This window comes from Salmo salar, chromosome ssa09, assembly GCF_905237065.1.
Source record: "Salmo salar chromosome ssa09, Ssal_v3.1, whole genome shotgun sequence".
NCBI lineage: Eukaryota > Metazoa > Chordata > Actinopteri > Salmoniformes > Salmonidae > Salmo > Salmo salar.
In genome coordinates this window covers 70,724,191-70,747,613 of record NC_059450.1, presented here as the reverse complement: position 1 = coordinate 70,747,613, position 23,423 = coordinate 70,724,191, and the positions used below count along the sequence as shown (strand labels likewise).

The window sequence follows — 23,423 nt, the reverse complement described above, 5'->3', positions numbered from 1 at the left end:
ACGTATAATAAACGGTCAACTTCCGACTAGTTCTACTTGGTAGACATCTACCGCACTTCTATCGCTGAGGTCATCTTTACTTCAGCACCATGGATAGCTCCGGCAAGAGGGCGTGCGCCTCTGCCTCTCCACAGTGCTCAACAGTCAAAAACAACCATCTTCAGCCACAGACCATGCAGTAAAACACAAAGTAAATTGGAATATAAGAATATCCAATGTGCATCAGAAAGTAGGGTAGATCACTAGAAGACAAACAAACTGAAATAAAATGTGCAGAAACACTTGGAAAGGTGAAGAGCCGCCTACCTGACGCAGATTTTCTCAAGGGAAAAGTCTTGCTTCGATGCATAACTGAAGCCAACAAAAGTGTCCTCAATATGAGCAAACAGTCGTCGGATCTTGGAATGAAAGCAAGAAGATGCTACAAAAGTTTAAACCATATTATTCAAAGAACTGTCATAGGCGTAGACGTTAAAAGCGTAGAGGCGGGGCCAGCAATACATGCAGAAGATCATTAACTGACGAGCATTAGTGAGATGCCATTATGACTTTCTAAAATGCTCATTAAAGATGCATTTGGAGGTCTTGTTGATCCGGAGTGTAGTCACTAAACTGCTGTGCTCTCTGCGTCAGAAATTAAGAAAAGTGATCGAAAATGCTCGCTGAGATACTTCCTGCCGAGGGCAGAGAATAGTTTCCTCTCATATTACAAAAAAAAAAAAAATGGATGGAAAACGATCCTTTAATGTGCCGGGTAAACCGGTTAGGCAGGCCCTGTCCACTTTCGACTCAAATGCATTGACGTACATCAACGGGAGATGACAATAGGCATTAGAAGATGGTTTTTACATGGGAGCTCTGTTTTTCTGGACACATAAGCAGGATTAAAAAAAATAAAAAAACTGGTACAGTATTAACACATTGTACATGGCTTTATCACATAAACTGTCAAAGCCAAAGGGAAATCAAACATAGAATATAATTTAATCATGCCAACTTAAAGACATGATTCAAGCGTTCTTATAGCAAACAACCATCTTCCATGTCTAATCAGATATAAAAGATGAAATATAGTTTACTGAACTTTACTTAGGGCTCTATTCAATCCGCAACCCGTAAAGTCAGATTTACAGCGTGATTGAATATTAAAGCCATTGCTCCCGCTTTAGCGGAGACTGCATTCACGGTAAACGCTGTCGGCTCAAGCGGAAATTACCTTTACATTTCTATCGTGGAATCTGTAACGCTTGAATAGAGTACATTAAGTATAGAAGAAAATTACTCTCCAAGACAAGCATCAGTCATTGTTATGGTCTATATATGAAGGCCTGAAGTGTGGTGAATGTGGTGATATTGTATAATGTATTGTACTGTAGTCCTTAGAGGCAGTACCTTGCCAGCATTGAACACTAGATGGCGCAAGTGACTAGACTTCGATTGCTAGAGGACTAGCCATTGCGGATGCCAACAGACTGCACTTCAAAAAATGGACTTTGTTGAGGCCTTGAAAATTATGACCCCTCAAAGTAATGCAAGGACAGGGAAAGGGAGATACCAAGTCAATTGTACAACTGAATGCCTTCAACTGAAACGTGTCTTCCACATTTATCCCAACCCCTCTGAATCAGAGAGGTGCGGGGGGCTGCCATAGTCGACTTCCACGGCTTCGGCACGGCTTCGGTGCCGGGGGAACATTGGATTAACTGCCTTGCTCAGGGGCAGAACGACAGAGTTTTACCTTGATATACACTAGTAACTACAGATCATGAGAGAAGAAACATTAGCGTGCATACACATTTACTAAAAGTTAACGATATGAATTTGCTGAAGGGGACCACTATTTACCCTTAGCAATTCTACGTGTTCTATAGGTTGTTTTGAAGGTGTGAAACATTAGATAGGGATATTTGTACCTAGAAGGGTCGATATATCACGATACTGATCCACAACGGAAATGGATGCATTAGTTCTCTCCTCTATTGTCGTGAGCCAGAATGCATCAAGCTGATCATGGACTCAAGGGACTACGTTCTTTCAATAGATGGGAGTGATCAGGACCCTCTCTATGGTACAGTATGATGGGACATATACTGACACTTAATTCACCTCATAAATATGCATGTAAATATGTACAGTGCCTTCAGAAAGTATGCATATCCCTTGACTTATTCCACATTTTGTTGTTACTGCTTGAATTCAAAATGGATTAAATACAAAATAATATTACCATCTACACACAATATACCCCCTATTGACAAAGTGAAAACATGTTTTTTGAATTCTTTTGCAAATGTATTGAAAATGAAATACAGAAATATCTAATTTACATAATTATTCACACCCCTGAGTCAATACTTGTTGGAATCACCTTTGGCAGGGATTAAAGCTGTGAGTCTTTCTGAGTAAATTTCTAAGACCTTTGCACACCTGGATTGTGAAATATTTGCACTTCATTCTTTTCAATATTTTTCAAGCTCTGTCAAGTTGGTTGTTGACAATTGCTAGATAGCCATTTTTTATTCTTGCCATATATTTTCCAGCAAATTGAAGTCAAAACTGTAACTCGGCCATTGAGGAACAGTCAATGTCGTCTCGGTAGGCCACTCCAGTGTATATTTGGCCTTGTGTTTAAGGTTATTGTCCTGCTGAAAGGTGAATTTGTCTCCCAGTGTCTTTTGGAAAGCAGACTGAAACATGTTTTCCTCTAGGATTTTGCCTGAACTTAGCTCTATTATTTTTACCCTAAACAACTCCCTAGTCCTTGCTGATGACAAGTGTACCAATAACATGATGCAGCCACCACCATGCTTGAAAATATGAAGAGTGGTACTCAGTGATGTGATGATTTGAACACTTCGTATTCAGTACTTAAAGTTCACTTCATTGCCACATTTTTTCAGTTTTACTTTAGTTATTTTTTGCAAACAGGATGCATGTTTTGGAATATTTGTATTGTGTACAGGTGTCCTTCTTTTCACTCTGTCATTGTCACGGTCGCTATCTTCAAACTCTCTGTCGTAAATCAACCAAGGCGCAGCATGCCTGTAATTCCACATCCTTTATTGAGGTGAAACCAAACAAAACAATAAACAGGTAAACAGAAAAATCCGTGACGCAACTGAGGCGCACACAAAACACACACAGAAATAATAATTACCCACAAACACAGGTGGGGAAAAGGCTGCCAAAGTATGATTCCCAATCAGAGACAATAGACAGCTGCCTCTGATTAGGAACCATACTCGGCCAAAACAAAGAAATACACAACATAGAATGCCCACCCCACATCACACCCTGACCTAACCAAAATAGAGGAAATAAAACGTCTCTCTCAGGTCAGGGCGTGACAGTCATTTAGGTTAGTATTGTGGAGTAACTACAATGTTGTCGTTCCTCAGTTTTCTCCTTTCACATCCATTAAACTCTGTAACTGTTTTAAAGTCAACATTGGCCTCATGGTGAAATCCCTGAGCGGTTTCTTTCCTCTCAGGCAACTGAGTTAGGAAGGACGCCTGTATCTTTGTAGTGACTGGGTGTATTGATACACCATCCAAAGTGTAATTAATAACCATCAGGCTCTAAAAGATATTCAATGTCTGATTTTATATTTTTACCCATCTACCCATCTCCCAATGTCCTTCTTGGTGAGGCATTGTAATACCTCTCTGGTCTTTGTGGTTGAATCTGTGTTTGAAGTTCACAGCTAGACTCAGGGACCTTACAGATAATTGTATGTGTGGGCTACAGAGATGAGGTAGTCATTCAAAAATCATGTTAAACACCATTATTGCACACAGAGTGAGTGTATGCAACTTATTATGTGACTTGTTCAGCAAATGTTTACTTCTGAACTTATTTAGGCTTGCCATAACAAAGGGGTTGAATACTTATTGACTCAAGACATTTAAGTGTTACATTTTTTCTGAATTTGTAAAAATTTCTAAAAACATAATTCCACTTTGACATTATGGGGTATTGTGTCTAGGCCAGTGACACAAAATTGAAATGCAATCCATTTTAAATTCAGGCTGTAATACATCAAAATGTGGATAAAGTCAAGGGGTGTGAATGCTTTCTGAAGGAACGATATGAATGTCTGACATTTCAAAGTGAAAATTACAAACTTCAGGAGCTTTATTAATACATCTGAAATACACTACAAGTTTGAAACGTTCTGCATTGCAGGAAAGTTCTCCTGCAACAGTGAGATCAAATCAAGATCCTACATCTGTAGGTAGGTAGATATGTATGTACTGTATGCATCAATCTCTATAAAACCATGCCATCTGTCCCATGCACTGCCCATCAATAATCCTGCCATAGGATAAGTGGCCCCCAACAGGGACAAGAGGCAGACCCCCATGTTCTACTACAACAGTCTGTGTCTCAGATCCACTCTGGATAAGCGGAGACCATCAGTCAAAGGGACAGGCTAGCTGTATCAGTGACTACATGGCTTCTGAGGAGAGGAGGGCTGCAGTACACAACAGCAGTACAAATAGAACATCACAAGAGATGCTGGGAAAGTGTCTGTTTGTACCTTCAATCATGCCTGTCTTTGTCTGAGTGTGGCATATGCATGTGTCTAACTCAACTGGTAAGCTGGCTGCTGCTGTGATGAGATGGACTACAGATACCTTGCTCTCCGGTAATAACATGCTCATGGCATAGGTTTTCAACTTGGGACGCGAGTGTCGAGAAAGAGAGATGGTCGCCCTGCTTCTCAGGGCTGAGGCGTGCGTGTGTGTGTGTGTCCATGTGTTCATGCGTGTGTTTGCCTGTATGTGTTTGCAAACCAAGTCTGTGTGACCTGCAGTGTGCCAGGCTGCCAGGGTGCCATTCATTACTGTTACCATCGCTGTTCTTCTGACTGCACTCCCAGCCACAGCCTCACAAGAGGGGGAGGAGAGCCTCCATGGACAACCTAAAGTCCAGTACAACACACAGTCGATTACAGTATCTAGTAGAGCAACATACACAGTCAGTCCTGCATCAATACTATCAGTGCCATAAAAGGCAAACCAGAACAACACCAAGCAGTGAGCACAATCAGCAATATAGATCACTGGAGAGAGACAGGGATGCTGAAGCTAGATGCATTGGAGTGCCGAACAATTGGTGTTGTGTATGTTTTGTATACGGGATGGGTGTGAAGTGAGTGCCAGGTTGACAGTGACTGCGTAGGCCAGGGTACTATTGTGCCGCCTGCTGCCATACAAAGGCACACAGATGGAGCGCAACGATCCCGGCGCGGTGTGCTTCTCAAGCTGTGAACACGGATATTTCAGACAACACCACACAGCCTGCCTCCGTCACTCTGCCAGTAAACAATGATATCATTGATTGTTACATATTCTACCCGCTAGGGGTACTGTGTTGCGGAGTGCCACGAGATATGGGATGTGCTCCCAAGATTGTGGACTTTGGTCTGTGTTTACACAGGCAGCCCAATTCTGATCTTTTTTTCAGTAATTGGTCTTTTAACCAGACCAGCTCTGAAAAAGATCTGATGTTAAAAGATCTGATGTGATTAGATCTGATGTGATTGGTCAAAATGCCCAATTAATGAAAAAAAGATCAGTATTGGGCTGCCTGTGTAAACGCAGCCATAATGACCTCTGCAGATATAGCCAAACAATTACTGCTGTCTCCTTCTATTAATCGCACCAGTCTATCAAGTTAAATATTTGTTAATGAATGTCTAATTTGGGATTAAGAGGAAGCAGAACTTGGGGGAAAGGCATTGATTGTAGTGTGCGGCTTAAACCTGATAGAGGGCAAAGCATCACAAATAAGATTGGTAGCATCCTGAGAGTACATTGAAATTCCTTTAAAGTCCATTTTGGAACGTTATCTAAATCATTGCATTTCAAAACACTGAGCAAAGACCTTCCTTGGTATAGTTCTGGCTCAAAGAAAGGACCTTCCATGGATGAAGACCAATATGGCATAATCTCTAATTAATAACGTTATATAGTAACAAATGAGGCAGTTCCACTCTGCATTGCTGCAGGCTTCTGAGTGCTTACAGTTAGCTGGTTCTGCTGGTAAACAACAGCTACATCATCCATGTTGCAGCACAGTAGACTAGGCCACCACTGCCATGACGACAACCAGTGTTGCTATGGAGACTGTCCACCTGAGCATGTGTGATTGTTATGGGGATGGGGGAAGGGGTATTACAAGAGACAAGACCCTTCCTCAAGGCTCTGTGAGGAGAAGAGCTGGATCCTAGTTGTGGCTGAAAGGCTGGGCCACGGGGCTGGGCTGACATCCTCAGAGCTCTCTGCTGCCCCCCAGGGCCTGGAGGACTGACTGCAGCAGCATATAAAGACGGACTATCGTGACTGGGACTGGTAACCCCAGGGTATTGACTACGATGTTGGGGAGCAGCTCCAAGCTCCACCGTGGGGACTAATGACAAAGCAGAAGAGCAGCTCTTAGCTCCACCGTGGGGACTAATGACAAAGCAGAAGAGCAGCTCTTAGCTCTACCGTGGGGACTAATGACAAAGCAGAAGAGCAGCTCTGAGCTTCATCGTGGGGACTAATGACAAAGCAGAAAAGCAGCTCTGAGCTCCACCGTGGGGACTACAAAACTACCACCAAAAGGAGCAGCTTCTTGTCTAAATATATGAACTTGTTTGTATTTGTCCAAAGTAGCATTTCTGATCAAACATAAAAATAGCAAACATGGCAACAAAGGGCTGTGAAGTCCATCCAACATTAATTCAGTACTGTCTAAACTGTATGCCAGTCTCCTTCCTCATTAAATCACTGTACTGTAGCATCTAGGCCTTACATCTCACTTAAAGCACACAGGAAATAAGCAGAGTAGCAGACTAGATCTAATACCTGGCTATTACCATATGCCCCCTCACCTTTTTGCCTAGCAGATTTGAAGATCCGAGTCTGGCAGAGTAATTATGGGGTGTTCTGTCTCAGAGGAGAGGGGGAGCTGACGTCAACAGTCTTAGACGTTAATGGAGACTAACTATAAGAACACATGGTGCTATCCAAAGACTAAAAGCAGAGTTGTTCTGACAAACGTTCTGTCTGACTGACCACTCGACTGAGAAAAAACGGCTATCGATCAGAGACTTTCAATTCTTTCCAGCCACTATTATTATTCGTTCACATGCCTCAAAAGATTTGATGTGACGCTGATCAGACAGACAGAGGATATTTAGTAGTTCCACAGCCTTGGATTCTCCATCTTCCCTATCAAACTGTCACAGCCACAAAATAATGAAGAGAAACGTCATTCGAAATAACTGCATAGAACAAAATGTTAAAGTATTCCGACATGGCAATCCTTGATTCCATCCATGTCAATCATGAATTCATATACCTGCATTCACGTCAATGAACAGCATTTGCCTTCCAGCCTAAGCTGCCTAAAGCAGTGGCACATGCCGCCAGGTTCCAGTCTCTTAGCAATACACACACAGTTACACACACAGTCGTAGTAATACACACACACAGTTATGCACACAGTCTTAGTAATACACACAGTGTTTGAGATGGGTGCCTTGTAATGACGTGGATAAATCTCAATCAGAGGCACCAAACGGTGTGTGAAATAGCAAAGCTCCGAGACGGGTCTGACCTGAATGACTAATAGGAGTCTCACACACACACACACACACACACACACACACACACACACACACACACACACACACACACACACACACACACACACACACACACACACACACACACACACACACACACACACACACACACACACACACACACACACACACACACACACACACACACACCGAGTCCAAAGGAGAACCATGGGCCATGGCAGCTTTACTCTCCTTCCTCTAACGATGTCTCCCTATTTCACCAGCAGGCCCAGACGAGGGATATTCATCTTAAAAGCTACTGTCCAAGAGCCCTGGAAGACACTGGGCTCATTCTCTACAACCCACCACCAATAAAGCCTGATTGACAATGTCTGACATTGCCCCTCTGTCACACTATGATGTGCGATTGGGAAAAGAGGACCCGTTTTTTTAACGTTCAATATCAGTGATGAAACATTCATGAGATGATGTCAATGGACGAGGAATTATCATGTTGATGTACAAAATGAGTCAAGTTTATTTCCTTTTTTCCTCTGTTGACGGAAATTGAAAATGAAACCTGCGGCGCGGTGTGTGACTCAACTCTGCAGATGCCCGTCCGGTCCCTGGCTGTATTCCCCCAGGGGGTTGTGGGTAAATGGATAAACTATAATCAAGGTGAGGGATGTGGTGAGCAGGAGGGCGTGTAAAAGACCCTGATGATTGACAGCTCAGTGAGGGGTCACGGGGAGCGTAAATAACACATTTAAAAGCTGAGGACACCACTGAAGGGCAACGTGTCAACATGACCGCCTGTATTACAGGAGGGAGCGGGTCATACTACAGACAGATAGTACTGAGGCTGAGAGGTCCCTAGAATGAGAAGGATTGCGGTAAGACCTATTGACTGTAATTCTATAGGTCTTCATATATAATTACAGATACAGTAGCCATAGGGTCATAGCTACTCCCACAGCCCACAATGAGGCCATTCAGACTCTACACAATCAGGTTGCCATAGCGCTGTTGATGTCTGTTTCTGGGTTAGCCACTGCACACTGTCACATTCTAACCTACTTATATCATTTGACTGAGGAGGAGAGAAAGGAGAATTGGACCACATAACACGCAATACACACACGCACACAGTGACTATGTTACACACACACACACACACACACACACACACACACACACACACACACACACACACACACACACACACACACGGAGACAGCCAGCCCTGATAAATCTGATAATGAGGTTCTAACTGACAATCGTCACGACAACAAATGCCTCAATTACAGCCAGCAGAGAAAACAAACAGGAGGCTGGAGGAGAAAATCAAATCCCTGTGCCACTGAACTGCCAAAATGGACGATTGAACCGCACACACGCACACACACACACACACACACACACACACACACACACACACACACACACACACACACACACACACACACACACACACACACACACACACACACACACACACACACAAAGGAGTTGAGTGGAAGTAGTTACTGCAAAAATAATGAAGGTTTGGCCTTCTGCATGGGCAGACAGTCATTATGAATAATGCATGGAAAATTGTACCCCTCCAGACCTGACAGGGAGGAATATGGTTAAGCAGGCCAGGAAGTGTGAAGTGATGCTGGCCTACATTCTCCTGCCTGCCAGCCAACCAGCCAGCCAGCCAGCCAACCAGTCAACCAGCCAGCCAATCAGCCGACCAGCCGGCTAGCCAACCAGCCAGCCAACCAGCAAGCCAGACACATAAAGGTGGTAATGGGATGTAGATAGGGCTTTGATACTCATGCCCTGGCTGGGTCAGACTGACAAGTCTACTGGGTGAAGGAGACACAGCATAGCAGATATAGACCCACCCCCAGAGGACTACAGGTCAGGGCTGGGTTTCATTCCAGAAAGTTGCATCCTCCACTGTCCTGGCTCACCCTCTCACAGATCTTACAGGACTGACTAGATGAAGGCTTCATAGCTGAAGTCACACCTATTCAGTCAGTCAGAGGGAAGTGAATGAGGCCAGAAGGATAGGGATGATCAACGTTTTGGAATGAAATCTAGCCATGATGAGAGATCTGCTCTGTTAGAAGGAAGTCACAGTGTTAGCCCATCTGTCAATCCCCTTGCTACTGATCATGCTACCAGCTGCTATATGCTAATCTTAGCCCCCACCAGGCCACACTGGTCCAAAATAACCCTGCTCACCTCCACTTCCTCTGGTTTTAAATAGCTGGGGAAGTTTTTGCTGGCCCGCTGGTGTGACTAGGTAAGAGGAATAAATACATTTTGCCTGGGCATGCAGTTTGGAATTCGAAATTCCCACGCTCCTAATGTGTTTCCTGGAGTAGGCGCCGGGAGGTGTCAGGTATCTTTCTGCCTGCCTTGGCAGCATGGCACGGAGTGCTGGCATAACTCTGCCATGACCACTGACTCTAGATCAGAGGATGAGAGCCACGGGGGATGGACGGAACTGAGCCTGCTGCTCTCTGTGCAGTTTGTGAGGAACTGTGATCACTGGACATACTGTGTGTGTGTGGCAGTGGAGGCTCCTCCTCAGAGGAAGGGGAGGACCATCCTCCTCAGTGAGTTTCATGAAAATAAAAATAGTGAAACAAAAATAGTTATAATTTTTAGATTAAACTGTACTAAATATATTCACGTCACCAAACAGGTTATTAAAACGCACTGTTTTGCATTGAAGGTCTACAGTAGCCTCAACAGCATTCTGTAGGGTAGCACCATTGTGTAGTCGGAGGACAGCAAGCTTCCGTCCTCCTCTGGGTACATTGACTTCTATACAAAACCTAGGAGTCTCATGGTTCTCATCCCGTTCCATAGACTTACACGTCCTCCAACCTCTTGCAGCATGAACTGACATGTTGCCCACCCAATCAAATGAATCTAGTACTGAAACTATAAGCTACAGCTAGCTAGCACTGCAGTGCAAAACATGTGGTGAGAAGTTGTGACACAGTACGTATATGGGGCAAATCTCAGCAGTGCTAGTTAGCTGTGATCTACAGTAAGCAGCAAAGACTGTATTACTTTGTATGGAGTGCAAGGTGTAGAATGAGGTTGAATTTGTAAAATCAAGCCTCATTCAGTTGTAATGTTAGGTTTTACCAAGGCCCAAAACTGTTGCACTCTGTAGATACTCTCTCCAAAAGGGCAAGCAGACTCTTCTAACAAGCAGGACAGCAGATTTTGATTGCTACTCTGTGCTGCTTGTGTAGATCAATTATTCATGGGACTTTTTTACCACTCATTTGGGAGTACGATCCAAAAACCTCAAAAAGCAGGAGGTCGTTATCTCCCTCCTTCCTCATCCTGTTGTGACGTGTACAGAGTACAACGTCAATGCCTGTGGAGTAGGCTAAATGTGGGGGAATGGATTAAGGTGATTCAGGGCAGCTCAGCCTTCATCTCTGCTGTGATTCCTTTCTGCCTGGGCCTCCCAGACTCCTCCCAGACTCCTCCCAGCCTCCTGTTTACAGTCCTATCGGAACTTTTGAGGTGGGGAGAGGGGGGCTCAGCAACCTGACACACCTTTGCTGCAGTGGAGGAATAAATTGATGCCCCTCCCTCTCACTCTCCCTGTCTCTCTCTCTGTCTGTCTGTCCCTCTGTCCTACTACTGAATCATCCTCTCTATCTATCTCTTTCAGGGTGAGTCAGGGAGGGATGTAGAGATGTGTATTAAGGAGAGCTGTTCACATCACACTCTGGCCTTGAGATCAGTGAATCTCATCCTGTCTGTCTCTGGTCTCAACTCACAGAGCCAACAAACTAGGATTTACAGACTGTTTCAGAGTCACAGTCTCATTAGAGATGGCTACTGTTTGATTATGTAACGTTTGGGAGGGGGTACGCAGTATTCCGTCTCAACTGTTTGTCATCTTTCTCTGGGTGCCTTTCATTTGAATGATGTGACGGAGGGTTTGCGCAGAGAGCTGGCCCGGCTGCGGCTCGACTCGGCAGACGATCGGGCAGCGAGACACTACCATGCCTCTCTGAATGGGAGGTTCAAGGCTAAATAGCAAATTTAAATATTCCTTTCATTCTTACTTTTCGAATGCCCCTCCCCCCTCTGGCTCTGTCTCGAAATGTAAAAAAATGCGGCAGTCTATTAGCTTCAGGTGGCGTGATGTTTGGATACAATAAAAGCATTAAGGTCTAGTTTCTCAAAGCATCCTTAGGCATTAATAAAGTCACGAAGAGAGATCAAATCAGCACTCTCCATAACAGTCAAATCAGCACAGACAAAGCACAGTCGAAAACTGAGAATGATCCCCACAGCCTGAGAGACAGAGAGGGAGTGGAGTTTCACAGAGCCTAGGGGCCTAAGGGCACATTAACACCTACAGCCCCCGGGGTTAGCAGAGCTCCCCTTGTTAGCACCCCTAGAGCCCCCTAGTCCCAGTGGTATGTACTGAGTCAGGGGGTTACGCCATAATCGGATTGGGAGATTTCTCTGAGCGCCCCAGGATGATGAGGAATCAGTTCATGTGATTATGGACCCCTGTCCACGAGCATCATATTACCACGATTTAGATCCCCCCCCAGCCTCAGGTCGGGATTGGGTGTCGTTTTGGATTGGAAGTGGTGCCATTCGATCCCATTTAAAAAGCAGCTGCCATAACAAGCGCTAGCTCCCATGAGCTAGGTTATGTGTAGGGATAACGTAAATAACACGAGATCAAATATAGAACTGAGATCAGACAAAAAAATGGGAGAGAAGCCTTGGCTGGATCTCTAGGAAGGACCTCTACTCTCCAAACCTGATCCAGGGTCAGTGACGTTTACCCTGGTGAGGCAATAACATGCTGGGAGGATATTAGACCAGTGTTCTGGCAGACCTAGAGACATATTAACCATGGATGACGACAACCAGCTCTGATTTGCGGGTGATCAGTGATCAGTGCTACTGACTGCCTGCCTCCCTGCTTGCCTTGCGGATTGCCTGCTCATTACATCACCCACAACACGCATCTGAAGCAGCTCATAACGAACGCCCACAGAGCAGAGGCGAGAACACATGCCCCGTGTTTCCACCACCACGCCATCCATAGCTCTGCTACAGTACGCACTATGCTATCACGTCCAACACCGGGAGGTAGAAAAGAGAAAGCCATGGAGGTGATGGAATCTGCCCCTGTGGGTCTAAATCTGTTTCTTCTGTCTGATTTGGGTGGGAGGGTGTTGTTGTGGGAGGGTGTTGCTGTGTGTATGTATGTATGTATGTGTGTGTGTGTGTGTACTATCTACTGAGGGACAGCTGCTAGAGCGTAGTGTCAGAGCAGCCTGATGTGATGTAATGTGTGATGTCTCATTAGGTGTCCAGCCACTGGATTAGGGGGCTGACATGAATGGTTGCCATAGGGATCTGCGTCTGAAAGGGGTGAGCATGGTAAAATCAAATCAAAGTGTATTGGTCGCGTACACAGATTTCCAGATGTTATCGCAGGTGCAGCGAAATGCTTGTGTTTCTAGATCAAACAGTTCAGTAATAGCTAGAGAAAAAAATAACTATATAAAACACACACATAATCCAGAAAAATAAAGAAATAAAGAAATATCAGAACAAACAGCTAGTTTTTTTTCTGACCAGCACTGTCCCAGAGCTGTGGTTGCTGGGTGTGTGGGTGGAGGGGGCTAGGCTGTGGGTAGCTGGGGTGTGTGGGTGGAGGGGGCTAGGCTGTGGGTAGCTGGGGCGTGTGGGTGGAGGGGGCTAGGCTGTGGGTAGCTGGCGCGTGTGGGTGGAGAGGCTGTGGGTAGCTGAGGCGTGTGGGTGGAGGGGGCTAGGCTGTGGGTAGCTGGCGCGTGTGGGTGGAGGGGGCTAGGCTGTGGGTAGCTGGGGCGTGTGGGTGGAGGGGCTAGGCTGTGGGTAGCTGGGGCGTGTGGGTGGAGGGGCTAGGCTGTGGGTAGCTGGCGCGTGTGGGTGGAGAGGCTGTGGGTAGCTGAGGCGTGTGGGTGGAGGGGGCTAGGCTGTGGGTAGCTGGCGCGTGTGGGTGGAGGGGGCTAGGCTGTGGGTAGCTGGGGCGTGTGGGTGGAGGGGGCTAGGCTGTGGGTAGCTGGGGCGTGTGGGTGGAGGGGGCTAGGCTGTGGGTAGCTGGCGCGTGTGGGTGGAGGGGCTAGGCTGTGGGTAGCTGGGGCGTGTGGGTGGAGGGGGCTAGGCTGTGGGTAGCTGGGCGCGTGTGGGTGGAGGGGGCTAGGCTGTGGGTAGCTGGCGCGTGTGGGTGGAGGGGACTAGGCTGTGGGTAGCTGGGGTGTGTGGGTGGAGGGGGCTAGGCTGTGGGTAGCTGGGGCGTGTGGGTGGAGGGGCTAGGCTGTGGGTAGCTGGGGCGTGTGGGTGGAGGGGCTAGGCTGTGGGTAGCTGGGGCGTGTGGGTGGAGGGGCTAGGCTGTGGGTAGCTGGGGCGTGTGGGTGGAGGGGGCTAGGCTGTGGGTAGCTGGGTGTGTGGGTGGAGGGGATAGGCTGTGGGTAGCTGGGTGTGTGGGTGGAGAGGGATAGGCTGTGGGTAGCTGGGTGTGTGGGTGGAGGGGATAGGCTGTGGGTAGCTGGGTGTGTGGGTGGAGGGGGATAGGCTGTGGGTAGCTGGGTGTGTGGGTGGAGGGGGCTAGGCTGTGGGTAGCTGGGTGTGTGGGTGGAGGGGGATAGGCTGTGGGTAGCTGGGTGTGTGGGTGGAGGGGGATAGACTGTGAGTAGCTGCAACACATCACACTGCCCCCACACTACTTATTCATCACACCGCCCCTCGTTGGACCGGGTTGCCTCGGCACCAGATTTTATTTGCTTCTCAGATGAAGACTCACAGGGCCCTCCTGTGCCCTGCATGCTGATGGGGGAGTGCGGAGGTGTGGAGGTGTGTGCGCACGTGTGGAGCGGAATAAGGCTGTGAAACAGAACAGAACAGCGAGCAGTCTGCTGGAGGTTACTGAGGAAAACAGGGCACGTCCCAACCGGGCCAATCGAGTTACTTTACATCACTTGACAAACACCTGCAGCACTTAATGGAGTGGCACGGCACACCTGGGCAGGACGGGGGGGACGACAACTCCTGCTGGCTCTAGAGGAGGGCTGAGGTAGCAAAGGTTTGACAGGTGAAGGATGGTGTCTTTGTTTATGTCAGGCTCGTCTATAGTGCTGCCGAGGCCCTGCCACTGCTGCCAACCTTCAGCCCCAGGAACATAAGCTAAGGCTCCAACAGATTTATTAGGATCCCCATGGCAACAGCTAGTCTTACTGGGTTCTGACACATAACGAAAAAGACATTACGGACCCAAAATATACTTTATAATTGACATACATTTAAAAACATGAATATGTAGTGTGCGTGATCTATCAGTTTCATGTACATGTCAGTACACACAACAAGTAGGTCACATGGGGGAGAGGCGTTGTGCCGTGAGGTGTTGCTTTATTTGTTTTTTGAAACCAGGTTTTATGTTTACTTGTGCTATAAAAGATGGGAGTTCCATGCACTCATGGCTCTGTATAATACTTTACATTACCTTGAATTTGTTCTAGACCTGGGGACGGTGAAAAGACCCCTGGTGGCATGTCTGGTGGGGTAAGTGTGTTCTGGACCTGGGGACTGTGAAAAGACCCCTGGTGGCATGTCTGGTGGGGTAAGTGTGTTCTGGACCTGGGGACTGTGAAAGACCCCTGGTGGCATGTCTGGTGGGGTAAGTGTGTTCTGGACTTGGGGACTGTGAAAAGACCCCTGGTAGCATGTCTGGTGGGGTAAGTGTGTGTCAGTGCTCTGTGTAAGTTGACTATGCAAACAATTTGGAATTTCCTACACCTCGTTTCTTATAAAACAAGAAGTGATGCAGTCAAACTTTAGTCAACTCTTAGCCAAGAGAGACTGGCATGCATAGTATTAATATCAGCCTTTTGATTACAATGAAGAACAAGACGTACGGCTCTGTTCTGGGCCAGCTGCAGCTTATCTAGGACTTTCTTTGCAGCACCTGACCATATGACTGGACAATAATCAAGATAAGATAAAACTAGAGCCTGCAGGACTTGCTTTGTGGAGTGTGGTGTCAAAAAAGCAGAACATCTCTTTTTACGGACAGACCTCTCCCCATCTTTACAACTATTGAATCTGTTAGAACCAGTAAAGGCTGCTTTACCACTCTTGGGTAGCAGAATGACTTTGGCTTCCCTCCAGGCCTGAGGACAGACACTTTCCTCTAGGCTCAGATTAAAGATATGACAGATAGGAGTGGCTATAGATTCAGCTACCACCCTCAGTAGCTTTCCATCTAAGCTGTCAATGCCAGGAGGTTTGTCATTAATGATCGATAACAATACTTTTTCCACCTCTCCCACACTAACTTTACAAAATTACAATGCTTTTCTTTCATTATTTGTTTTTTTATGCATGAGTATGATGGCTCACTGTTTGTTGTTGGCATTTCCTGCCTAAGTTTGCCCACTTTGCCAATCAAGTAATCATTAAAATAATTGGCAACATCAAATGATTATGTGATGAATAAGCCATCTGATTCGATGAAAGATGGATTTGAATTTGTGTTCCTGCCCATAATTTCATTTAAAGTACTCCAGTTTTTCCCATCATTCTTTATATCATTGATCTTGGCTTCATAATACAGTTTCTTCTTATTTTTGTTGAGTTTAGTCGCATAATTTCTCATTTTGCAGTAAGTCAGATGTACAGCCAGACTTATTAGCCACTCCTTTTGCCCCATCTCTTTCAGCCATAAAGTTTTAATTCCTCATCAATCAATGGAGCCGTAACAGTTCTAACAGTAAGTTTCTTAACAGGTGTATGTTTATCAATAATTGGAAGAAGCAATTTCATAAATTCATCAAGTGCAGCATCTGGATGCTCCTTATTAGTACCCAAAGTGACTGTTTAGCTACGCTGAAGACGTCATAGACATAAAGCAATACAATTTGGATTTGTTTGTTTCCCTTCCATACCGTATGTCCTTATATGACCGTGGCTTTTGCCCTCCCTCCCTGTCCCCTGCCATGGTCATTTATGATGTGTCTGGTTAGCCCATGGTCTATCTCCATCTGCCTTTCTCTGCTCTGTCCATTTGATCATGATAACACTCTCTTTACGAGTTCGCTGGGAGGACAACAACAACAACACTGACCTCTCAAGGTCTTCCTCCAGCTCAAGGCCAGATAATATCAACAACTATATACCAATCCTACAAATCCGCAAACAACGTCTACTCAGGAAGTCTTTTGGGGTCCCTGCTAAATAGACAGAGAACATTCAAATCAATAAGACACAGTAGCCGACTAACTCCAGTCTTGTCACACTACAAGCTCCCCATCTGAACTCTGCCTTTTGGAGCCTTCCGACATAGAACAAAAATAATACTACAGTTTACTATAGAATACTACAGTACTTACTATAGAATTCTGTAATAAACTAGTATAGTATACAGTAAAATATTATAGTAAATACTACAGTCCGCAAAAACACTACAGTCCGCAAAAACACTTTTTTAACTATAGTAAATACCACAGTATTTCATTTGCATTTACCCTGCCCATTCCCTCTCCCATATCCCAATTTATGCCACCAAGAAACGTAGATGCCAAGTATAGACCATATATTGTTTTCCCTACAGGTTATAGAAAAGAGCAGAAGCTCTAAACTCTCTGTTCAGAACCCAGCCCTACCTAACTACAGGTTATGGAACATGTGCTATTTTAGTATTTCTACAGTTGGTTTCCTTCAGTGCACAAAAACACTACAGGGAATACTACAGGAAAGTCCACAAACACACTACAGTAAATACTACAGTATTCATACCATAGTTTACACTATAGTATTTTTTTTACTTGGGTAAGCTAATTAAATCGAGTCTTGTCAAGCTACAAGCTCCCCATCTGAACTCCCCTTCCATAGCTGGGACTTCCTGTTCAACGCAGAACGAGGGAGAGCTCTGTTTGTTGTTTTGGAAAGTTTGTTGACAAGTTAGTTGTTTTAGAAAGTTTTGAAAGTCTATTGAAAAAGTTTGGTTAATAGCTAGCTATCTTTTGAGTTTTGATCCGGCGAAGTGGTTGGCATCAGTTGCTGTAACTGCTACTATCTGTCCAGTGATCATGCCAACCAAGGTTGGGTTGGGTCTTAGGAGCTGCTTGGCATAGCAGCTAGCCTAGCTGCTAGCTAGCTGCCTTTCAAGCTAGCAGGGTTTTCTTGAGGGCTTGAAAGCAGCCTGTGACGCAGTTAGTCATTGTGGCTGGGGCTGTGGATTGTCCCGGGCTTGTGGCTGTCTAGACCCCTACTGTTTGTTGTTGTTGTTTCCAATCTTCCCTGTGACCTGCCCTGTCTGGAGCTGTGAGGAGTGACAGCTTAACCTACGTTGTTACCATGACAAAGACCAAAGCCGGCGAGTACAGGACGGTAGTTTCTCTCTATCACAGGTGAAGGAACTTTTAAACGAAAAAAAGTGTTCTACAATAAGTTGTTAAAACATCAAGAAAATAGCTTAAAGTGTTGTGTACAAATACTGGTGAAGTCAACTAATAAAATAATAGATCACCTGACCAGATGGGTCCAGGACCTGAAGAAAAGTTTGCAGTTCTCCCAGGGTCAGTTTGATGAGCTCAAACACGAGAAAGGATGACAGTAATCTGCAAGTCATTGAGAGAAGAATTTCAGAGTCTCCACATGTGACCTGAATGGAGTCTGAGGGCAAGGTGAGGGAATTTCTGAAGATGTACCACAGGAAGATTGAGGTGGAGAGCGCCTACAGGACTGGAAAACCCACCACCGGCCCAGGTGACAGACCCAGGCCGATAGTGGTCAAGTTCCTGACGCTCAAGGACAAGGTAGCTGTTCTGGAATGAGCCAAAAACTTGAGAAGAACATATATCTTCCTCAACGAGGACTATCCTGAAGCTGTGTGCCAGGAGAGGAAAGAACTTATCCAAGCCATGAAAGCTGCTAGAGCGCGGGGACATTGCTTACATCCACTATGACAGGCTCATTGTCCACCTTCCCTTCCAAAAGCCTGGAAGGGATGAGAGAACCTAGCCTATGGGTTCGTAGCGTCAACCCCGCAGCACACACACACTTACACACACCAACGAATTAATGTTGAATGTATATTTTTTTTATCTTGCTTTGTTTGCTCTTTTGTATATTATGTCTATCTCTGATAAGCTACCCAGGAAAGGGCTGGAAATAGCCCATATTAAGTAGTGTTAGAAATAAGGTTCATGAAATCAACAACTTGCTAACATCAGAAACATTCTTATCTCAGCCATTTCTGAGACACACTTAGATAACTCATGTGATGATACAGCAGTAGCAATACAAGGATATAACATCTACAGAAGAGATAGAAATGTGTATGGGGGAGGTTGCCATATTCCTGTAATGCTTAGAGAAGATCTTATGTCAAGTGTTATTGAAGTGTGGTCGCAGGTTCACTTGGCACATCTAAAGCCTTTTGTTGCTATAGGCCACCAAGTTTTAACAGCCAGTTTCTAAATAATATGTGTGAAATGCTTGATAGTGTATGTGATGCAAGAGAGGTCTACTTTCTTGAGGACCTGAATATTGACTGGTTTTCCTCAAGCTGTCCACTTAAGAGGAAGCTTCTCACTGTAACCAGTGCCTGTAATCTGGTTCAGGTTATTAATCAACCTACCAGGGTGACAAACACATCCACATGTATTGATCACCTTTTTTTCTAAAGCTGTATCCGTACCCATTGTATGCAATGATCACAATAATGTGGCTATACCCAGGAAAGCCAAAGTTACAAAAGCTGGGCCTAAAATAGTGGATGATGTAAAATATATTTGTTGATCTGATGTGACTGATAGCCTCTTAAGGATCCGCCCCTTTTTTAAATTTTTGCCTAAAATGACACCCAAATCTAACTGCCTGTAGCTCAGGACCTGAAGCAAGGATATGCATATTCTTGATACCATTTGAAAGGAAACACTTTGGAGTTTATGGAAATGTGAAAGGAATGTAGGAGAATATAACACATTAGATCTGGTAAAAGGTAATACAAAAAAAAACGTTCTTTTGTATTTTCTTTACCATCATCTTTGAAATGCAAGAGAAAGGCCATAATGTATTATTCCAGCCCAGGTGCAATTTAGATGTTGGCCAATAGATGGCAGCAGTGTATGTGCAAAGTTTTAGACTGATCCAATGAACCATTGCATTTCTGTTCAAAATGTTGTATCAAGACTGCCCAAATGTGCCTAGTTTGTTATTAATAATTGTTCATGTTCAAAATTGTGCACTCTCCTCAAACAATAGCATGGTATTCTTACAATGTAATATCTACTGTAAATTGGAAAGTGCAGTTAGATTAACACGAATTTAAGCTTTCTGCCAATATCAGATATGTCTATGTCCTGGGAAATGTTCTTGTTACATACAACCTCATGCTAACCGCATTAGCCTACATTAGCTCAACCGTCTCTTGGAAGGGACACCGATCCAGTAAATGGTCTACGGCAACGGCGGAGGAGCCCTGACTTTTTCCAGACATTTAACCACTGTTGACAAGCAAGTACACAAACAACCCTATTCCAGCATGACTGGCAGACAGAAAGACAAGAGAGAGAATCAGTGGAATGGATGTCTGGCAGAGAAAATAACAGACTAACTTTGAGGTTGAGGGAAAGGTAGAAGCACATTCCCTAGACCTGTGTGATATTGGAAAGAGTTGGCTATACATAGGATATGAGCGTTAGATAAGATAGATAAGGAAACAACAGCTGTGTGGCTGTGTACATTGCTACCCAGTTTTGCAATAAGCCTATAGTGGAAACACTGTATGGGAGAATGAGACACACGGCAGGCAGGGCCACAGAAGGCCTAACATAACCCCCATCTCACCTTCATCTCGCTCCAACTGTCTCTAGGTGTTAACTAACACCCCAGCCCGGCCAAAACATGCCAGGCTTGCCTTTCTGTTTGTCTCTCTCTCTTTGCCAGTGGAAGGGCTCGACTGAGGTTCTGTGGAGGGTCTACCCAGCCTACAGAGAGGTCCAGGGGGCAGGGGTACATGGCACAAGAGAGGAAGGTGGCACATGGTTCATCACAATTACTTAAAGCTAGAACCCTTATTTGCTACATCGATTTTTGGACTTGTAAATCAATTGTATATACAAATTGATTCTAGCAGAATGTAACCTATAGCCTGTAGCCTCAAACTTAGGTCAACTGTTGTACCCCAACATAACCCAAAATATAAGATTGTTTTACTCCAGTCTTTGTAAACAATGTAAATGTAAGACACAGTACAGCCTCAAAACATGGTTAAAACTATATATTTATTATCATGAATGGTCAGTCTTTGCATCCATAGCTAGAATTTGAGAGTGGTTACATTTCTCCAGCTTTTTACCAAAACAGAAGAGGGGTGGCGGTTTTGTTATTGTTTCAACTAAGGATTCAAGCTTTAATCTTCATTCAGAAGACTGGAAATATGAAAATGTGAAAAGGCTCTCGTAAATATGAAAATATGGAAATGTTCTGCATATATAAATGTTGGATGCCCATTCTTATGAGAACTTCCACACAGCAGCAGATGCACTAAAAGCTGGAAAATGGATCCGGAAAAGCAAGAGATTGAGACACGTAAAAAGCGGTGATTTGTCTCAAGTTCTCAGGACTGTTTCTCGTAAACGTTTGACAGGAAATGAGAGCATAATTCTGAGCGAACTAGGAAAAAAGTGACAGAGGCAAGCCAAAACCACAAATGACTTTTAAATGGATCTGTTGAGAGCCTGGTTATTGATCAGTGCCAGGGCAGACAGAGTGAAATGGCTGGTTATTGATCAGTGCCAAGGGCAGACAGAGTGAAATGGCTGGTTATTAATCAGTGCCAAGGCAGACAGAGTGAAATGGCTGGTTATTGATCAGTGCCAGGGCAGACAGAGTGAAATGGCTGGTTATTGATCAGTGCCAGGGCAGACAGAGTGAAATGGCTGGTTATTGATCAGTGCCAGGGCAGACAGAGTGAAATGGCTGGTTATTGATCAGTGCCAGGGCAGACAGAGTGAAATGGCTGGTTATTGATCAGTGCCAGGGCAGACAGAGTGAAATGGCTGGTTATTGATCAGTGCCAGGGCAGACAGAGTGAAATGGCTGGTTATTGATCAGTGCCAGGGCAGACAGAGTGAAATGGCTGGTTATTGATCAGTGCCAGGGCAGACAGAGTGAAATGGCTGGTTATTGATCAGTGCCAGGGCAGACAGAGTGAAATGGCTGGTTATTGATCAGTGCCAGGGCAGACAGAGTGAAATGGATGGTTATTGATCAGTGCCAGGGCAGACAGAGTGAAATGGCTGGTTATTGATCAGTGCCAGGGCAGACAGAGTGAAATGGCTGGTCATTGATCAGTGCCAGGGCAGACAGAGTGAAATGGCTGGTTATTGATCAGTGCCAGGGCAGACAGAGTGAAATGGCTTTCCCATTCGTTGGAGTGGGACTGGCTTGTCAGATGACTCAAATTGCAGCCTGACACAGCACTGTACTGGAGACCTATGCTCTGATGAAATGACAAGTTGTTCTTTGGAGAGAAAAAAAGGTTTTATCTCTCACAGTTTGATACGTACACAAAGCTTTGAACTGTCTCTCGTGGAGCGTGTACAAAGGGGATGAAGACAGTGTATAGTGTCCTAAGAGAACACAACAGAGAGCGGTTTAGAGGACTGGATGTTAGTGGTGCAGAGCTGGAAAAGAGCCAACCACTCAGTGCCTGTCCCTCGCTCGCTCCCTGTCCCTCGCTCGCTCCCTCCCTAGCAACAGCTGGTTAGGATGCACTAGGCCAGGTGGACTCGTTGTGTCACCATCATGGCACAGAGATTAAAAGGCAAAGATTAGAGATTAGAAGATGGCTTTTTGGGCCTCTAAGGCTGCCATACAGTGTTCCCCTGATGAAAGAAAACTGCATAGACCAGCATAGATTTCAAGCTGGTGCATGCTGATCTATACTGGTCTATACTGGTCAGTGTTGATCAGTGCTGATCTAATGCTGGTCTGAGTTTAAAGCTTGTACACGCTCCTGACTGTGACTCCACTTCACCATAGGGAACAATGGCACCTTTGTGTAGGGAAACCCTTTTTTACATAACACCCCAGACCTGATACGGAGATACAGGATTGTGAACAGTGTTCCTACCCAAAGGGAACTGGCAGGCTAGCTGTACCTTGTTAAGGCTCTAAGACGTCTCCTCAGGGTTTAGTGGAGGGAGGCTGAGGTTTGGGCACAGATCTGGGTCAGACATCAGAGAGGATCATGGAAGCTTGTTCTGCATCAGTGGAGGGGTGGCTGAGCTGAGGGGGCCACCGGGAATTCTGTGAGCTGAGCGCACGAGCACGAGATGTGACCAATGCTGGCGTGTGGAAGTAAGTAAACCCTCAGTGGTCTCTCTAGGGCAGGGGTGGGCAACTACGACTCATTTCCAGTTTTGTGCAGGTTTTTGTTCCAGCCCAGCTTTGCCATACCCAATTGAAATAATCAGGTGTTAGAAAGGGAACATGAAGTCTGCTCAGAGGAGTGGGACAGGTAGAGAGAAAGCAGGAACAGGCCCCACAATAAAGTAAACTTGTTCCATCCCAATGACAAACCCAGGAAGTCTGTGAAGCCTCAGTCACTCAAAGGAAGATTCTCTCAGTGAAGAGTTCCAGTAGTTTGCTCCTTCACTCATCAGAAGTCTGTCTGGCGGAGGAAGGGAGAGGGGGAGAAGAGAGGAGAGGAGAGCGGAGGAGAGGAGAGAGGAAGGGAGGAGAGGAGAGGAGATGATGGGTAGAGAGAACGAAGGGAGAGGAGGGGAAAGGGGGAGAGGGGATG

The 23,423-nt window shown here is 45.4% G+C and overlaps 1 protein-coding gene across 7 annotated transcripts in view; it reads right to left on the bottom strand.

The window, feature by feature from the left end:
- LOC106611730 (fibroblast growth factor 13) overlaps positions 1 to 23,423 on the bottom strand; it is a 169,686-nt gene that overhangs the window by 39,269 nt on the left and 106,994 nt on the right. Inside the window, exon 1 of one of the 7 annotated variants that reach the window (XM_014212247.2) lies at positions 307 to 594. The exons of the other annotated variants lie outside the window; for them this stretch is intronic. Within the exon in view, the coding sequence (XP_014067722.1) occupies positions 307 to 349 (43 nt within the window). The 5' untranslated portion in view covers positions 350 to 594. Of the gene's footprint in view, positions 1 to 306; positions 595 to 23,423 lie in introns of those variants that run through there. 7 annotated transcript variants of the gene reach the window in all.